General features: G+C 44.4%; 1 protein-coding gene across 3 annotated transcripts in view; it reads right to left on the reverse strand.

Moving 5' to 3' along the window:
- The window catches only part of LOC139379121 (zinc finger protein 638-like), a 99,866-nt gene that overhangs the window by 28,412 nt on the left and 51,214 nt on the right, over positions 1-20,240 (reverse strand). For all 3 annotated transcript variants that reach the window (XM_071121954.1, XM_071121953.1, XM_071121955.1), the window contains exons 10-15: positions 7,805-7,982; positions 6,265-6,408; positions 3,906-4,034; positions 1,442-1,480; positions 676-804; positions 23-186 (exon numbers count right to left, since the gene is read on the reverse strand). In XM_071121954.1, coding sequence (XP_070978055.1) covers positions 23-186; positions 676-804; positions 1,442-1,480; positions 3,906-4,034; positions 6,265-6,408; positions 7,805-7,982 — 783 coding nt within the window. The remainder of the gene's footprint in view (positions 1-22; positions 187-675; positions 805-1,441; positions 1,481-3,905; positions 4,035-6,264; positions 6,409-7,804; positions 7,983-20,240) is intronic.

Below are 20,240 nucleotides of genomic sequence, written 5' to 3' on the forward strand. Positions count from 1 at the left end.
AAAGGTTGAGGTAGACACTCACCTGGTGACAGGTGTCTTCTTGGCTGGGAGCTGCGGCTGAGCCGGGTGTTTAACCTTGACCAGCATGTTGAACTTCAGAGGCTTGTTCTGAACTACACAGGGGAACTTCTGGAAATGAAGACATACCGCCATGGCTATCGAGGACGACTCCATCTCAAAATAAATCTAGGAGAGAGAGGACAAGAGGGAGGTATACGGATGAGAGTGTGTACCACAGGTGTGTAAAAAACAAGACCGAAAAACACCTGACTGTTGTACTTGTCCTTCAAGACCGAAAAACACCTGACTGTTGTACTTGTCCTTCAAGACCGAAAAACACCTGACTGTTGTACTTGTCCTTCAAGACCGAAAAACACCTGACTGTTGTACTTGTCCTTCAAGACCGGAGCACCTTAATCTGATGTATACAAGTCTGGTCCCGGAGTGTCTAACTAAATAAAACCAAAATATTTAGCCTGACTTCATTCAGGGTCCGGAAAAAATTGATTTGAAGCAAATCAAAACATCTGTCTCATTTGCCTGTTTAACACAATATTTCCCCCAAAATTGGTAAAAGTTAATAGCGATATGATTAAAGGCAACAAATGTTAACCTATTATTAGATTGTGGTGCCTGGCCTTAACATGTCTGTCTGTGTGTGTGTGTCTGTGGTACCCTGTTGATCAGAGATAGCGAATCGAGGTAGGATCCGAAGCGTTTGATGAGGTCGTGAACCTCTTGGGTTGCCGTAGTCCCCGTGGGGACGTTACTGACGATCAGAAGGCGTTCCTTCAATGTCGTGTCCTGTTGAGAAGCAGAGCGTGTTATAAAGGGTTCATTAACCTGCTATAAAGGGTTCATTAACCTGTTATAAAGGGTTCATTAACCTGTTATAAAGGGTTCATTAACAGGTTATAAAGGGTTCATTAACAGGTTATAAAGGGTTCATTAACCTGTTATAAAGGGTTCATTAACAGGTTATAAAGGGTTCATTAACAGGTTATAAAGGGTTCATTAACCTGTTATAAAGGGTTCATTAACCTGCTATAAAGGGTTCATTAACCTGTTATAAAGGGTTCATTAACCTGCTATAAAGGGTTCATTAACCTGCTATAAAGGGTTCATTAACAGGCTATAAAGGGTTCATTAACAGGTTATAAAGGGTTCATTAACAGGTTATAAAGGGTTCATTAACAGGTTATAAAGGGTTCATTAACAGGTTATAAAGGGTTCATTAACAGGTTATAAAGGGTTCATTAACAGGTTATAAAGGGTTCATTAACAGGCTATAAAGGGTTCATTAACAGGCTATAAAGGGTTCATTAACATCTATTAAGTCACTACTCCCAGCCCTACTACAGTCAATACTTCCACTACACTTGCCTCAACACGAGGCACTAAACTTCTGAATTAACCTTCCTAGTTAAACGTGTTAACTTACCGAAGTGGTGAGGCCCTTCAGCGTTGTGTAGACATTCTCCTGCAATAGAAAGAATAAACAGCAATGATGACTGGACTGAGTGTGTTCATTATTATACCTTTACTTCAACAAGGAACACAGACTGAGACCGAGGTCTCTGTTACAGCGGGCCCTGACTGAGACCTCTGTTACAGCTGGGCCCTGACTGAGACCGAGGTCTCTGTTACAGCTGGGCCCTGGCTGAGACCTCTGTTACAGCTGGGCCCTGACTGAGACCAAGGTCTCTGTTACAGCTGGGCCCTGACTGAGACCTCTGTTACAGCTGGGCCCTGACTGAGACCGAGGTCTCTGTTACAGCTGGGCCTTGACTGAGACCTCTGTTACAGCTGGGCCCTGACTGAGACCAAGGTCTCTGTTACAGCTGGGCCCTGACTGAGACCAAGGTCTCTGTTACAGCTGGGCCCTGACTGAGACCTCTGTTACAGCTGGGCCCTGACTGAGACAGAGGTCTCCGTTACAGCTGGGCCCTGACTGAGACCGAGGTCTCCGTTACAGCTGGGCCCTGACTGAGACCGAGGTCTCTGTTACAGCTGGGCCCTGACTGAGACCGAGGTCTCTGTTACAGCTGGGCCCTGACTGAGACCAAGGTCTCCGTTACAGCTGTGCCCTGACTGAGACCAAGGTCTCTGTTACAGCTGGGCCCTGACTGAGACCAAGGTCTCTGTTACAGCTGGGCCCTGACTGAGACCAAGGTCTCTGTTACAGCTGGGCCCTGACTGAGACCAAGGTCTCTGTTATAGCTGGGCCCTGACTGAGACCGAGGTCTCCGTTACAGCTGGGCCCTGACTGAGACCGAGGTCTCTTTTACAGCTGGGCCCTGACTGAGACCAAGGTCTCTGTTACAGCTGGGCCCTGACTGAGACCGAGGTCTCTGTTACAGCTGGGCCCTGACTGAGACCAAGGTCCCTGTTACAGCTGGGCCCTGACTGAGACCAAGGTCTCCGTTACAGCTGTGCCCTGACTGAGACCAAGGTCTCTGTTACAGCTGGGCCCTGACTGAGACCAAGGTCTATGTTACAGCTGGGCCCTGACTGAGACCAAGGTCTCTGTTACAGCTGGGCCCTGACTGAGACCGAGGTCTCCGTTACAGCTATTCCCCTAACAGGTTATTCCCCTAACAGGTTATTCCCCTAACAGGTTATTCCCCTAACAGGTTATTCCACTAACAGGTTATTCCCCTAACAGGTTATTCCCCTAACAGGTTATTCTACTAACAGCACAAGAACTTGCATTACCCGAAACAGTAACAAGCCAATACAAGAATAAAAATGCTCCAATAAATGTTTCAAAATGAGCAACACGGCGACAAGAGTCTCAAGTTTAGGTTTAGTCTGCAGGCTATTCCATAGGCAAGGCAGCCATACCCAACTCTGTGGAAATCACATGGGCCTCAAGTTTAGGTTTAGTCTACAGGCTATTCCATAGGCAAGGCAGCCATACCCAACTCTGTGGAAATCACATGGGCCTCAAGTGGAATCCATGCTTGTGTAACAGTATAACTTTAGACCGTCCCCTCGCCCATACCCGGGCGCGAACCAGGGACCCTCTGCACACATCAACAACAGTCACCCTCGAAGCATCGTTACCCATCGCTCCACAGAAGGCGCATCCCTTGCAGAGCAAAAGGGGGAACCACTACTTCAAGGTCTCAGAGCGAGTGACGTCACCGATTGAAACGCTATTAGCGCACCACCGCTAACTAGCTAGCCATTTCACTTCCGTTACACTAGCACCACCGCTAACTAGCTAGCCATTTCACATTCGTTACACTAGCACCACCGCTAACTAGCTAGCTATTTCACATCCGTTACACTAGCACCACCGCTAACTAGCTAGCCGTTTCACATCCGTCACACTAGCACCACCGCTAACTAGCTAGCCATTTCACATCCGTTACACTGGCACCACCGCTAATTAGCTAGCCATTTCACATCCGTTACACTAGCACCACCGCTAACTAGCTAGCCATTTCACATCCGTTACACTAGCACCACCGTTAACTAAGCTAGCCATTTCACATCCGTTACACTAGCACCACCGCTAACTAGCTAGCCATTTCACATCCGTTACACTAGCACCACCGCAAACTAGCTAGCCATTTCACATCCGTTACACTAGCACCACCGCTAACTAGCTAGCCGTTTCACATCCGTTACACTAGCACCACCGCTAACTAGATAGCCGTTTCACATCCGTTACACTAGCACCACCGCTAACTAAGCTAGCCATTTCACATCCGTTACAATGGCACCACCGCTAACTAGCTAGCCATTTCACATCCGTTACACTAGCACCACCGCTAACTAGCTAGCCATTTCACATCCGTTACACTTGAGACCTGGTTTTCGGAATTATAATGTGTGTGTGTGTGTGTGTGTGTGTGTGTGTGTGTGTGTGTGTGTGTGTGTGTGTGTGTGTGTGTTACCTGAACGAGGCCTGTATCAGGGCAGATCAACGTGAAGGAGAGGGGACAGTCTAGTAGTTTGGGAGGAGACTGTGTGTAGTTTGTCACCATAACAGAGCTGTTCTGTACTCCGTCCATACGAACTATGGCCTGTTGGGAGAAACACACTCATCACCACGACTACCACCACCCATGGTAAAGTGTTGCCCCAACAACCGGAGACAACGTTACAGACTACACAACGGTTCAGTGTTTGAGATTGACGTCGTCAAAGTCACTTATTACTGAGAAGGCGAACAGTTATCATTTTCCATAGAAAACATATCACAGTGAGAGACACCCCCCCCCCCCCTGGTGAGGCAGTATGAAACACACAGCCAACCTACCCATCTCTGGTGAGGCAGTACGAAACACACAGCCAACCTACCCATCTCTGTGAGGCAGTATGAAACACACAGCCAACCTACCCATCTCTGGTGAGGCAGTATGAAACACACAGCCAACCTACCCATCTCTGGTGAGGCAGTATGAAACACACAGCCAACCTACCCATCTCTGTGAGGCAGTATGAAACACACAGCCAAGCTACCCATCTCTGTGAGGCAGTATGAAACACACAGCCAAGCTACCCATCTCTGTGAGGCAGTATGAAACACACAGCCAACCTACCCATCTCTGTGAGGCAGTATGAAACACACAGCCAACCTACCCATCTCTGGTGAGGCAGTATGAAACACACAGCCAACCTACCCATCTCTGTGAGGCAGTATGAAACACACAGCCAACCTACCCATCTCTGTGAGGCAGTATGAAACACACAGCCAACCTACCCATCTCTGTGAGGCAGTATGAAACACACAGCCAACCTACCCATCTCTGGTGAGGCAGTATGAAACACACAGCCAACCTACCCATCTCTGGTGAGGCAGTATGAAACACACAGTCAACCTACCCATCTCTGGTGAGGCAGTATGAAACACACAGTCAACCTACCCATCTCTGGTGAGGCAGTATGAAACACACAGTCAACCTACCCATCTCTGGTGAGGCAGTATGAAACACACAGCCAACCTACCCATCTCTGGTGAGGCAGTATGAAACACACAGCCAACCTACCCATCTCTGGTGAGGCAGTATGAAACACACAGTCAACCTACCCATCTCTGTGAGGCAGTATGAAACACACAGCCAACCTACCCATCTCTGGTGAGGCAGTATGAAACACACAGCCAACCTACCCATCTCTGTGAGGCAGTATGAAACACACAGCCAACCTACCCATCTCTGGTGAGGCAGTATGAAACACACAGCCAACCTACCCATCTCTGGTGAGGCAGTATGAAACACACAGCCAACCTACCCATCTCTGGTGAGGCAGTATGAAACACACAGTCAACCTACCCATCTCTGGTGAGGCAGTATGAAACACACAGCCAACCTACCCATCTCTGGTGAGGCAGTATGAAACACACAGCCAACCTACCCATCTCTGGTGAGGCAGTATGAAACACACAGCCAACCTACCCATCTCTGGTGAGGCAGTATGAAACACACAGCCAACCTACCCATCTCTGGTGAGGCAGTATGAAACACACAGCCAACCTACCCATCTCTGTGAGGCAGTATGAAACACACAGCCAACCTACCCATCTCTGGTGAGGCAGTATGAAACACACAGCCAACCTACCCATCTCTGGTGAGGCAGTATGAAACACACAGCCAACCTACCCATCTCTGGTGAGGCAGTATGAAACACACAGCCAACCTACCCATCTCTGGTGAGGTAGTATGAAACACACAGCCAACCTACCCATCTCTGTGAGGCAGTATGAAACACACAGCCAACCTACCCATCTCTGGTGAGGCAGTATGAAACACACAGCCAACCTACCCATCTCTGGTGAGGCAGTATGAAACACACAGTCAACCTACCCATCTCTGGTGAGGCAGTATGAAACACACAGTCAACCTACCCATCTCTGGTGAGGCAGTATGAAACACACAGCCAACCTACCCATCTCTGGTGAGGCAGTATGAAACACACAGTCAACCTACCCATCTCTGGTGAGGCAGTATGAAACACACAGCCAACCTACCCATCTCTGGTGAGGCAGTATGAAACACACAGCCAACCTACCCATCTCTGGTGAGGTAGTATGAAACACACAGTCAACCTACCCATCTCTGGTGAGGCAGTATGAAACACACAGCCAACCTACCCATCTCTGTGAGGCAGTATGAAACACACAGCCAACCTACCCATCTCTGTGAGGCAGTATAAAACACACAGCCAACCTACCCATCTCTGTGAGGCAGTATGAAACACACAGCCAACCTACCCATCTCTGGTGAGGCAGTATGAAACACACAGTCAACCTACCCATCTCTGTGCAGGCAGAATGAAACAGTTGTAGAGTCCAGGTTTGTATCCGTAAGGCTTCACCAGATCCAGAACATCTTCCTCTGTATAGCCAGTCTCTGGTAAACCTTCAATCTTCACAAACCTATTATTTCCACAACCAGGCTACACACACACAAAGAGAATGAGGGAGGAGAGAAAGGGAGTGAAAGAGAGAGAGAGGGAGGGGGAGAGAGAGGGAGTGAAAGAGAGAGAGGGAGGGGGAGAGAGAGGAAGTGAAAGAGAGAGAGGGAGGGGGAGAGAGAGGGAGTGAAAGAGTGAAAGAGAGAGAGAGGGGGAGAGAGGGAGTGAAAGAGAGAGAGGGAGGGGAGAGAGAGAGAGAGGGGGGAGAGGGAGTGAAAGAGAGAGAGGGAGCGAGAGGGAGTGAAAGAGAGAGAGGGAGGGGAGAGAGAGAGAGAGGGGGGAGAGGGAGTGAAAGAGAGAGAGGGAGCGAGAGGGAGTGAAAGAGAGAGGGAGAGGGAGAGGGAGTGAAAGAGAGGGAGGGGGAGAGAGAGAGGGAGAGAGAGATAGAGGGAGAGAGAGAGGGAGTGAAAGAGGGAGAGGGAGAGAGAGCGGGAGAGAGAGTGAAAGAGAGAGAGGGAGGGAGAGAGAAAGGGAGTGAAAGAGAGAGAGGGAGAGAGAGGGAGTGAAAGAGAGGGAGGGAGGGGGAGAGAGAGAGAGGGAGGGGGAGAGAGAAAGGGAGTGAAAGAGAGAGGGAGGGGGAGAGAAAGGGAGTGAAAGAGAGAAAGGGAGGGGGAGGGAGAGAGGGAGTGAAAGAGAAAGAGGGAGGGGGAGAGAGAGGGAGGGGGAGAGAGAGAGGGAGAGAAAGGGAGTGAAAGAGAGAGAGAGGGAGTGAAAGAGAGAGAGGGAGGGGGAGAGAGGGAGTGAGAGAGAGAGAGAGTGAAAGAGAGAGGGAGTGAAAGAGAGAGAGGGAGGGGGAGAGAGGGAGTGGGAGAGAGAGAGAGTGAAAGAGAGAGGGAGTGAAAGAGAGAGAGGGAGGGGGAGGGAGAGCGATGTTGTGTTAACAGTTAAAGGGGAAGTCGGGTATAGATGAAGTTGATAAAGAACTGACCCATTGACTCCTTCCAGCGTGATGAACCATCCAACATAGTTATAAATTACTTCACCTTTAATATGATTCATGCATTGTTTACAACGACTGTTTTTATGTGACGAGGCCAAAGACACATTTTCCACATTGCACAATTAACCTCTTCAAAATCTAATTACATAGACAAATAAAATACAACTTTACTCCAAGACAAAAACAACACATTTTCACTGGGGGTTGACCTTTGACCTAAAAGCCTCAAACTGCCGTGTTTCCACCAGAACGGCCCAGTGTCATGCTCTGGTGGCTGGGTTCTTCTCATAGGTTACTTTGACCTCCATGTCCTTAGTGTCACCATGGGTGACAGAAACACAATCCCCCCCCCCCAAAATAACACTAGAGCCGACGTTAACAACCACTGGCGTGACTAGTGCGTTCGTGTAAAAAAGTAAAAAAGAAGTCCAAACGTACCAGTTTAGGAATGAGGGTGTGGACAGCCCCCTTAGCCGTGGTTGGCTGAGCCTTGGTATTAACCCTCGACCCTTTGGGTGTGGTCTTGGGACAGTCAGTTTGCGGTTTAGTTGAGGATGTAGAAGACATTTTGGTTGCGGTTGACTTGGTGGTGTGGGTCTTGGCTGCTGAAGAGCTCCTGAAGAGGAAGATGAGGAGGAGAGAGAGAGAGGAAGATGAGGAGGAGAGAGAGAGAGAGGAAGATGAGGAGGAGAGAGAAGGAGGAAGATGAGGAGGAGAGAGAGGGAGGAAGATGCATTTTGCACCTTGATAAATGGTAACTAAATGTAAAAAATAAAAGCATTGATGAACACCCAAAATAACCAACGTAATTGTAAACATAGTGGAAGAAAATCTCTCATAGAGAGTCTCAGAGTCTCATACCATGGCATGATTTAATAAATACTCGTTTCTGATTGGCTTGAAGGGAATTCTATACCATGGCATGATTTATTAAATACTCGTTTCGGATTGGCTTGAAGGGAATTCTATACCATGGCATGATTTAATAAATACTTGTTTCTGATTGGCTTGAAGGGAATGATATACCATGGCATGATTTAATAAATACTCGTTTCTGATTGGCTTGAAGGGAATTCTATACCATGGCATGATTTAATAAATACTTGTTTCTGATTGGCTTGAAGGGAATGATATACCATGGCATGATTTAATAAATACTTGTTTCTGATTGGCTTGAAGGGAATTCTATACCATGGCATGATTTAATAAATACTTGTTTCTGATTGGCTTGAAGGGAATTCTATACCATGGCATGATTTAATAAATACTTGTTTCTGATTGGCTTGAAGGGAATTCTATACCATGGCATGATTTAATAAATACTTGTTTCTGATTGGCTTGAAGGGAATTCTATACCATGGCATGATTTATTCAATACTCGTTTCTGATTGGCTTGAAGGGAATTCTATACCATGGCATGATTTAATAAATACTTGTTTCTGATTGGCTTGAAGGGAATTCTATACCATGGCATGATTTAATAAATACTTGTTTCTGATTGGCTTGAAGGGAATTCTATACCATGGCATGATTTAATAAATACTTGTTTCTGATTGGCTTGAAGGGAATTCTATACCATGGCATGATTTATTCAATACTCGTTTCTGATTGGCTTGAAGGGAATTCTATACCATGGTATGATTTATTAAATACTTGTTTCTGATTGGCTTGTGGTGTAGGGTTACGAGTTCAACAGCTAATTAACCGGAACATGATCTATGTTGTTTCAGCTGCTTTTTGAAAGCAAAAGCAGAATTGAAAACATGAACCTTGATTGCATTGTTGGAATTTGATTTTTCATAATAGCAAACTGAGACTAATGGTTTGGTTAGCTAAACTAGCAAGTCTGGTTACCAAGGCAACCGCTATCTAGTCAACTTGCTAGCTACTTCAGTGGACGTTGAAAACATTTCTACTGGCAAAATGTGTTCAATTATACCCATGGTATAAAAGAGATAATCAGTTTGGGGCTCTAATTAATTAGATTATTACAGTAGGATAAGTATTAGTTAACTAATTATAAATCACACCCGGTCGTTAGTTAGATTAGTTCAATATTTATGGACGCAACAGTCGTTCGTTGTCATGCTCTACTTGCTTGCTAGCTAGCTACGGCTAACACACAGCTAGGACCTCTGCGGCGAGGTTACAGAATAACAACAAAGTAGCTTCTCGTGGCATTATTTTGGGTACAGCCGTAACAATTAGCTTTGATTTTGACTGGCTGACGTTTGCCTTCTCGTCAGGACACGTGTCACGCCCTGGAGAGCTGTTTATTCTCTATGCTGGTTGGGGCGTGATAGGGACAAGGGTGGGTCATCTAGGTGATTAATGGTTTATGTCGGCCTGGTACGGTTCCCAATCAGAAACAAGCTGTTTATCGTTGTCTCTGATTGGGTATCATATTTAGGCAGCCATTTTCTCATTGTGCTGTTTTTTTCATGTTTTGTTTTGATTAAAATATGTGGATATATATAAATATATAACACATATATATTATATATATATATATAAATATACGGCGCCTTAGTCCACTCATTTTTTATATTTTTATTTAACCTTTATTTAACTAGGCAAGTCAGTTAAGAACAAATTCTTATTTTCAATGACGGCCTAGGAACGTTATGACGATCGTGACAACACACAACACTTAAAGAGATCACATTGCATATCAGAAACTAGGCTGGAAGCTAGCTAAATAGTTTGTTGTTAGCAAACCTGACAATATTTTTTTTAATGATTTTTATTCAACCTTTATTTAACTAGGCAAGTCAGTTAAGAACAAATTCTTAATTACAATGACGGCCTAACCCGGCCCAACCCTAATGACGCTGGGCCAAATGTGCGTCGCGGCCGGTTGTGAAACAGATTGGAATCGAACCAGGGTCTGTAGTGACACTTCTAGCACTGAGATGCAGTGCCTTAGACCGCTGCGCTAGTCGGGAGCCCAAACAACTTCATTAACATATCAGTTACTGAAAAAAACTGGTGAAACCAGAAACACGAGGGAGGATTTGACAGCATAGCAACAATAAACTAGAAGAGAGAAGGATTTGACAGCATAGTGACACTAAACTAGAAACACGAGGGAGGATTTGACAGCATAGCAACACTAAACTAGAAGAGAGGAGGATTTGACAGCATAGTGACACTAAACTAGAAGAGAGGAGGATTTGACAGCATAGCGACACTAAACTAGAAACATGAGGGAGGATTTGACAGCATAGTGACACTAAACTAGAACCATGAGGGAGGATTTGACAGCATAGCAACACTAAACTAGAAGAGAGGAGGATTTGACAGCATAGTGACACTAAACTAGAAGAGAGGAGGATTTGACAGCATAGCGACACTAAACTAGAAGAGAGGAGGATTTGACAGCATAGTGACACTAAACTAGAAGAGAGGAGGATTTGACAGCATAGCGACACTAAACTAGAAACATGAGGGAGGATTTGACAGCATAGTGACACTAAACTAGAAACATGAGGGAGGATTTGACAGCATAGTGACACTAAACTAGAAACACGAGGGAGGATTTGACAACATAGCGACACTAAACTAGAAACACGAGGGAGGATTTGACAGCATAGTGACACTAAACTAGAAGAGAGGAGGATTTGACAGCATAGCGACACTAAACTAGAAACATGAGGGAGGATTTGACAGCATAGCAACACTAAACTAGAAGAGAGGAGGATTTGACAGCATAGTGACACTAAACTAGAAGAGAGGAGGATTTGACAGCATAGCGACACTAAACTAGAAACATGAGGGAGGATTTGACAGCATAGTGACACTAAACTAGAAACACGAGGGAGGATTTGACAGCATAGTGACACTAAACTAGAAACACGAGGGAGGATTTGACAACATAGCGACACTAAACTAGAAACACGAGGGAGGATTTGACAGCATAGTGACACTAAACTAGAAGAGAGGAGGATTTGACAGCATAGCGACACTAAACTAGAAACATGAGGGAGGATTTGACAGCATAGTGACACTAAACTATAAACATGAGGGAGGATTTGACAGCATAGTGACACTAAACTAGAAACATGAGGGAGGATTTGACAGCATAGTGACACTAAACTAGAAACATGAGGGAGGATTTGACAGCATAGTGACACTAAACTAGGAACATGAGGGAGGATTTGACAGCATAGTGACGCTAAACTAGAAACATGAGGGAGGATTTGACAGCATAGTGACACTAAACTAGGAACATGAGGGAGGACTTGACAGCATTGCGCCGGAGAGGACCGAAGGAATTCCTGTTCGTCACTCATCACGTTGTCATCAGAGGCTCCAAAAAGTAAATTAATAAAATACTAGCTGGCTACATTTGTTCCTCGTTGGACCTGCGTTTACAATGTTCCCAACTTCAGTTTGTGTGGTTGTTGGTTTGATCTTTCTGTATCTGTGTAGCAAGTACGGTCTGCAAGTGCAGGTGCATATTTCGTCATGATCGCAAGGTGTCCTGATATCATTTCCAACTGTCCCGTTATCTGGTTTAATGTACATTCTAGAATGCCTTTCTAGCCAATAAGAAAGGAGTATTCAACAATGCAGAGGTATGTCATAATATAAATATAGACCTGGCCGCAGGAAGATGTTTAGTGCTGGGGGGGTGAGAATCTCTTCGTTAGTGATGGAGGAGGGGGTTGAGAATCTCTTCGTTAGTGATGGAGGAGGGGGTTGAGAATCTCTTCGTTAGTGATGGAGGAGGGGGTTGAGAATCTCTTCGTTAGTGATGGAGGAGGGGGTTGAGAATCTCTTTGTTAGTGATGGAGGAGGGGGTTGAGAATCTCTTCGTTAGTGATGGAGGAGGGGGTTGAGAATCTCTTCGTTAGTGATGGAGGAGGGGGTTGAGAATCTCTTCGTTAGTGATGGAGGAGGGGGTTGAGAATCTCTTCGTTAGTGATGGAGGAGGGGGTTGAGAATCTCTTCGTTAGTGATGGAGGAGGGGGTTGAGAATCTCTTCGTTAGTGATGGAGGAGGGGGTTGAGAATCTCTTCGTTAGTGATGGAGGAGGGGGTTGAGAATCTCTTCGTTAGTGATGGAGGAGGGGGTTGAGGTTAGTGATGGAGGAAGGGGTTGAGAATCTCTTCGTTAGTGATGGAGGAGGGGGTTGAGAATCTCTTCGTTAGTGATGGAGGAAGGGGTTGAGAATCTCTTTGTTAGTGCTGGGGGGGTGGGGGGGGTGAGAATCTCTTGCATATTGCAAGGTGTCCCGGTATCATTACTAAAGATGTAATGCATGCAGTGGGGTCTGTCATTTAATTAATTTTTTGGAGGGGGCTTGCCTGTTTTGAATGCTATTTTGGCATTAATACGCGTCACATATCAGTTTGCAAACAATGTAATATATATATATAAATAATTGAGCTAATAAAGCCACGTATAAACATGGTCTCTTTTTTTGTTTTCTTGAGTAAAGCAGCTCCAAAATGCAGGTGTTTCACAATGATGTTGGGACTCTACTATTGGGACAGACTTATGTCGGCCTTAACAGTTTGTCACGGTATCTATATCCACAGTAAAACAAGTCCTATATCGACACAACCTGAAAGGCCGCTCAGCAAGGAAGAAGCCACTGCTCCAAAACCGCCATAAAAAAGCCAGACTACAGTTTGCAATTGCACATGGGGACAAAGATCGTAATTTTGTGGAGAAATGTTCTCTGGTCTGATGAAACAAAAATAGAACTATTCGGCCATAATGACCATCGTTATGTTTGGAGGAAAAAGGGGGAGGCTTGCAAGCCAAAGAACACCATCCCAACCATGAAGCACGGGGGTGGCAGCATCATGTTGTGGGGGTGCTTTGCTGCAGGAGGGACTGGTGCACTTCACAGAATAGATGGCATCATGAGGGGGGGAAATGATGTGGATATATTGAAGCAACATCTCAAGACATCAGTCAGGAAGTTAAAGCTTGGTCGCAAAATGGTCTTCCAAATGGGCAACGACCCCAAGCATCCTTCCACAGTTGTGTCAAAATGGCTTAAGGACAACAAAGTCAAGGTATTGGAGTGGCCATCACAAAGCCCTGACCTCAATCCCATAGAAAATTGTGGGCAGAACTGAAAAAGCGTGTGAGAGCAAGGAGGCCTACAAACCTGACTCAGTTACACCAGCTCTGTCAGGAGGAATGGGCCAAAATTCACCCAACTTATTGTGGGAAGCTTGTGGAAGGCTACCTAAAACGTTTGACCCAAGTTAAACAATTTAAAGGCAATGCTACCAAATACTAATTGAGTGCATGTAATCTTCTGACCCACTGGGAATGTGATGAAAGAAATAAAAGCTGAAATAAATTCTCTCTACTATTATTCTGACATTTCACATTCTTAAAATAAAGTGGTGATCCTAACTGACCTAAAACAGGGAATTTTTACTAGGATTAAATGTCAGGAATTGTGGAAAAACTGAGTGTAAATGTGATTGGCTGAGGTGTATGTAAACCTCCGACTTCAACTGTACATGTTACAATATTCACGTTGTCAAGACTGGCAGCTAACGCCATAATGAACGTCAAAGATGATAGTAGCTACTGTGAATTACAAGATAGTAATATGACGATATTTAGTACATTAGTTATCACACTTCCGTAAAAAAAAAAAATAAGAAAGTTGAATTTTGACTATCATAGCTCTGCGTTCATGGAAAATAACCTTGGCTTTGGCAAGTCCTTTGTCCTTCTCTGGCTCCTATACTAGCGAGCTAATAACATTACTGGGATATATATATATATATATATATATATATATATTACCCCTTGATTCGCCACAGCTATGGCCATGAAGATGTGTATGGATCGTGGAAGTGTTATATGTGAAAGACCATGTCGTGAGCATTACAATACAATCCTAATAAGTGTTTTTCCTGTAGGATTCCAGTTTTGAAGAGCTGCAGACCGCCCAGGGGGAACAGGCAGAGCTGCAGACCGCCCAGGGGGAACAGGCAGAGCTGCAGACCGCCCAGGGGGAACAGGCAGGGCTGCAGACCGCCCAGGGGGAACAGGCAGGGCTGCAGACCGCCCAGGGGGAACAGGCAGGGCTGCAGACCGCCCAGGGGGAACAGGCAGGGCTGCAGACCGCCCAGGGGGAACAGGCAGGGCTGCAGACCGCCCAGGGGGAACAGGCAGGGCTGCAGACCGCCCAGGGGGAACAGGCAGGGCTGCAGACCGCCCAGGGGGAACAGGCAGGGCTGCAGACCGCCCAGGGGGAACAGGCAGGGCTGCAGACCGCCCAGGGGGAACAGGCAGGGCTGCAGACCGCCCAGGGGGGCAGGGCTGCAGACCGCCCAGGCAGGCAGGGCTGCAGACCGCCCAGGGGGAACAGGCAGGGCTGCAGACCGCCCAGGGGGAACAGGCATGGCTGCAGACCGCCCAGGGGGAACAGGCATGGCTGCAGACCGCCCAGAGGGAACAAATAAAAAGTATTTCACCTGTGGTACCGTTTACCCATTTAACAACAGTATAATCCTGTCACACAACATTTAGATGCATTCTGTCATTACATGTTAATTTTTCTTATCGTCATTACAGGCTAAATTGCAAGAGCTGTCCTTGGAAGAATGGAGAGAGAGAGAGAGAGAGAGAGAGAGAGAGAGAGAGAGAGAGAGAGAGAGAGAGAGAGAGAGAGAGAGGCAGAGAGAGAGAGAGAGACAGAGAGAGAGAGAGAGGCAGAGAGAGAGAGAGAGAGAGAGAGAGAGACAGAGAGAGAGAGAGGCAGAGAGGCAGAGAGAGAGGCAGAGACAGAGAGAGAGAGAGACAGAGAGAGAGGCAGAGACAGAGAGAGACAGAGAGAGGCAGAGAGAGGCAGAGAGAGGCAGAGAGAGGCAGAGAGAGGCAGAGAGAGACAGAGAGAGACAGAGAGAGACAGAGAGAGACAGAGAGAGAGACAGAGAGAGAGAGACAGAGAGAGACAGAGAGAGACAGAGAGAGACAGAGAGAGAGAGAGAGAGAGAGACAGAGAGAGACAGAGAGAGAGAGAGAGACAGAGAGAGAGAGAGAGAGACAGAGAGAGACAGAGAGACAGAGAGAGAGACAGAGAGAGAGACAGAGAGAGAGAGAGACAGAGAGACAGAGACAGAGATACAGGAACTGACCACTTCCTGTCTCTCTGGTGTGATGTTTGACATCATGGAGCATCAGAGGGTTATCCCAGGGTCTCTGCATGAATTGCAGGGAGACTCCTGCACCTAAACGTAACAGAACTTCTCCACCACTCCATGTATTGATTACGTAAATACATAAAACAGGTTAACACTTTCTATACGACTACACTGTATATTCCTTATTCATTTGGATCCCAATTAGGAAAAATACAACATTTGTTGATGTTAAGGATACAGGTATCCTTGTGTGTTTGTTTTTCTCTCCTTCTGCCCTAGTCACAGCTGCCAGCCAATCAGAAGACACCTGCTCCTTTTCCCTTACCCAATCACATCCCCTTTCCCTTGGTTTAAAAACCCAGTCAGTTGTTTCCTCTCTCTCTCTCTCTCTCTCTAATTGGATTGAGCTTCCTTTTGGGTTTTTTTTGCGCCTAAAAATGTCACATTTGTCCCGGTATTATGTGAGTATGTTTTGTTTTGGTATTTGACTTGTTTGTTTGGTGGTGGGAAAAGGGGGGTACCAAGCCAAGTCGCCCATGGGCCTACACTACCCGAAGGAATACTTTGTCTGAGAACACTAGTTAGAAAGGGGCTGTAATGTATTGGTTAGTTAGCTAGCTGTATTGAAGCAGGCAAGTCTAGCTTAGATTTTTCTTTTCCTCCCTTGGGTCCAGCTCAGCCCCCCCCCCCTTCCATTACCGTGTGTTTGAACAATAAAACATTAGTGTTTGATGGTACATTTAAGTTGTCTGTTGTTATTAGTTCTCTCTGTTTCTGTTTTCACTGTTATGATTGGTATGAGAGATGTTACGGGTCTCGTTTCCAACCCCCCCCCAGGACTGCAGGGCCAAAGGGACTCGTAACAGGTGATAAGGTATTTTAACGTAACAGATAACAGGTGATAAGGTATTTTAACATAACAGGTGATAAGGTATTTTAACGTAACAGATGATAAGGTATTTTAAGGTAACAGATAACAGGTGATAAGGTATTTTAACGTAACAGGTAACAGGTGATAAGGTATTTTAACGTAACAGGTAACAGGTGATAAGGTATTTTAGCGTAACAGATAACAGGTGATAAGGTATTTTAATGTAACAGATAACAGGTGATAAGGTATTTTAACATAACAGGTGATAAGGTATTTTAACGTAACAGATAACAGGTGATAACGTATTTTAACGTAACAGGTGATAAGGTATTTTAACGTAACAGATAACAGGTGATAAGGTATTTTAACGTAACGGATAACAGGTGATAAGGTATTTTAACGTAACAGATAACAGGTGATAAGGTATTTTTACGTAACAGATAACAGGTGATAAGGTATTTTAACAACAGGTGATAAGGTATTTTAACATAACATAACAGGTGATAAGGTATTTTAATATAACAGGTGATAAGGTATTTTAATATAACAGATAACAGGTGATAAGGTATTTTAATATAACAGATAACAGGTGATAAGGTATTTTAACGTAACAGATAACAGGTGATAAGGTATTTTAATATAACAGGTGATAAGGTATTTTAATATAACAGATAACAGGTGATAAGGTATTTTAACGTAACAGGTGATAAGGTATTTTAACATAACAGGTAACAGGTGATAAGGTATTTTAATATAACAGATAACAACAGGTGATAAGGTATTTTAACATAACAGGTAACAGGTGATAAGGTATTTTAACATAACAGATAACAGGTGATAAGGTATTTTAACGGTGATAAGGTATTTTAATATAACAACAGGTGATAAGGTATTTTAATATAACAGATAACAGGTGATAAGGTATTTTAACGTAACAGATAACAGGTGATAAGGTATTTTAATGTAACAGATAACAGGTGATAAGGTATTTTAACATAACAGGTGATAAGGTATTTTAACATAACAGATAACAGGTGATAAGGTATTTTAACGTAACAGGTGATAAGGTATTTTAATATAACAGATAACAGGTGATAAGGTATTTTAACATAACAGATAACAGGTGATAAGGTATTTTAACGTAACAGATAACAGGTGATAAGGTATTTTAACGTAACAGGTAACAGGTGATAAGGTATTTTAACGTAACAGGTAACAGGCGATAAGGTATTTTAACGTAACAGATAACAGGTGATAAGGTATTTTAACGTAACAGATAACAGGTGATAAGGTATTTTAACGTAACAGGTGATAAGGTATTTTAACGTAACAGGTGATAAGGTATTTTAACGTAACAGGTGATAAGGTATTTTAACGTAACAGGTGATAAGGTATTTTAACGTAACAGATAACAGGTGATAAGGTATTTTAACGTAACAGATAACAGGTGATAACGTAACAGGTGTTAAGGTATTTTAACGTAACAGATAACAGGTGATAAGGTATTTTAACGTAACAGATAACAGGTGATAAGGTATTTTAACGTAACAGATAACAGGTGATAAGGTATTTTAACGTAACAGATAACAGGTGATAAGGTATTTTAACGTAACAGATAACAGGTGATATCTTTGAAAGTATATATATATATATATAGATTTTTTTGTGTACATTTTTCCTTGGTCTGGGTGATATCACTTTTCCCTTACACGGTGCTTTTGTTATTTTGAGGAAGGTTACAGAGACCACCTTGTATTCTAATTTATCCCCCTAATAAAACTGACCTTTTGTACTATTTACAGCACGGTAGCCCACACACACACCTTTCTGGATATCTACAGACCTGTAGGTAGCCCACACACACCTTTCTGGATATCTACAGACCTGTAGGTAGCCCACACACACACCTTCTGGATATCTACAGACCTGTAGGTAGCCCACACACACACCTTTCTGGATATCTACAGACCTGTAGGTAGCCCACACACACCTTTCTGGATATCTACAGACCTGTAGGTAGCCCACACACACCTTCTGGATATCTACAGACCTGTAGGTAGCCCACACACACCTTTCTGGATATCTACAGACCTGTAGGTAGCCCACACACACCTTCTGGATATCTACAGACCTGTAGGTAGCCCACACACCTTCTGGATATCTACAGACCTGTAGGTAGCCCACACACACCTTTCTGGATATCTACAGACCTGTAGGTAGCCCACACACACACCTTCTGGATATCTACAGACCTGTAGGTAGCCCACACACCTTCTGGATATCTACAGAACTGTAGGTAGCCCACACACACCTTCTGGATATCTACAGACCTGTAGGTAGCCCACACACACACACCTTTCTGGATATCTACAGACCTGTAGGTAGCCCACACACACACACCTTCTGGATATCTACAGACCTGTAGGTAGCCCACACACACCTTCTGGCTATCTACAGACCTGTAGGTAGCCCACACACACCTTCTGGATATCTAGAGACCTGTAGGTAGCCCACACACCTTTCTGGATATCTACAGACCTGTAGGTAGCCCACACACACCTTTCTGGATATCTACAGACCATAGACATCCAGGAAAAGACAACAGTTTAGTAAAAATCATTCTAAAACAATTTCAAATGTACAATAATGATGACTATATGCTAGATTAAAAAAAAATAAAAAATACACAAGTATTGTTTCTCACACAAGTTTATTGTTGCCCAAACAAACATCCCACGTCTTTCAACAACCAAATCTGTAGGTTCACACACTTCCTGGGAACAACCAAATCTGTAGGTTCACACACTTCCTGGGAACAACCAAATCTGTAGGTTCACACACTTCCTGGGAACAACCAAATCTGACAAACGGAGAAAGCTCCGGACATTCCCAGCTCATAAAAGCTTACTGCACCCTGTGACACTTCAGGAAGTCCTGGTTAATCTGATCACATGATCCTTCTCCTTAGTAGACCCCCCCCCCCAAATTGAGATCCCAGTCTTCACAATACTTCTCTCTGAAGTCCTGGGATGTTGGTATAGTCCTTTGACGTTTTCAAATATGCGTAGACACTTTCACCTTCGAGACTTGGTTAGTGTAGAGTCTCCTTTAGCTGAAAGAAAAATAATTTGGTGAGTATAAAATTAACTAAAATCACACCTGATTAAAATCAATTCAATTCTAAACACAAGTGTCCCCAAAAGAAACTCCCGATGACGAGTTGACCATCTCTGACCTAGATCAGAGATCATTCTAAACTAGCTATAGAATGTGTCGTACAAAGATGAGGCATTCAGGTCAAAAACACAAGATGTGCAGTTGAGATCGTTTCCACAGTGCCGCTTTACAATTACGAGATTAACATTTTAAACAGAAAAAAAAAGTTGCCACTTGTAGGAAAACGCGTGTCATGAAATACCAGAAACAGAGTTCAGTTTTTGACTTGTCAGAAATGTCAGCACGCCAGGCTAGCTATGTACAGCAAATATATAGCTAGCTAGCTGATTAGCTGAACACAATGTTAGCCCAATGTTCTTTGAATGGCTAAACCAGACTTGACATGTTGAATCTGTAATACTCCTGCCAACAACAAACGTTATAAAACTAGACTGTTCAGATCAAACAAACTGTCACGTCACGTCATATGTCTCTGAACTGGGCTTTGTGGCTATTCTGTGCCAGTACACTTGTGTGAAATGAAGCTGCTAGCTAGTTAACCAATATCAGCTTTGGTTTCAGACCACAGACACAAAGTTAAGCAACGTTATACACTTAAATTACGACTAAACTAGTGGAGCCACATTTTATATTCAAAATGAAACAAACCAATGTTGCAGTCAGCTAACAAGCTACTAGCTAATGTCAGCTAGCTAATGTAGAC

The sequence above is a fragment of the Oncorhynchus clarkii genome, chromosome 21, assembly GCF_045791955.1.
Source record: "Oncorhynchus clarkii lewisi isolate Uvic-CL-2024 chromosome 21, UVic_Ocla_1.0, whole genome shotgun sequence".
In the NCBI taxonomy this organism is placed as follows: Eukaryota; Metazoa; Chordata; class Actinopteri; order Salmoniformes; family Salmonidae; genus Oncorhynchus; species Oncorhynchus clarkii.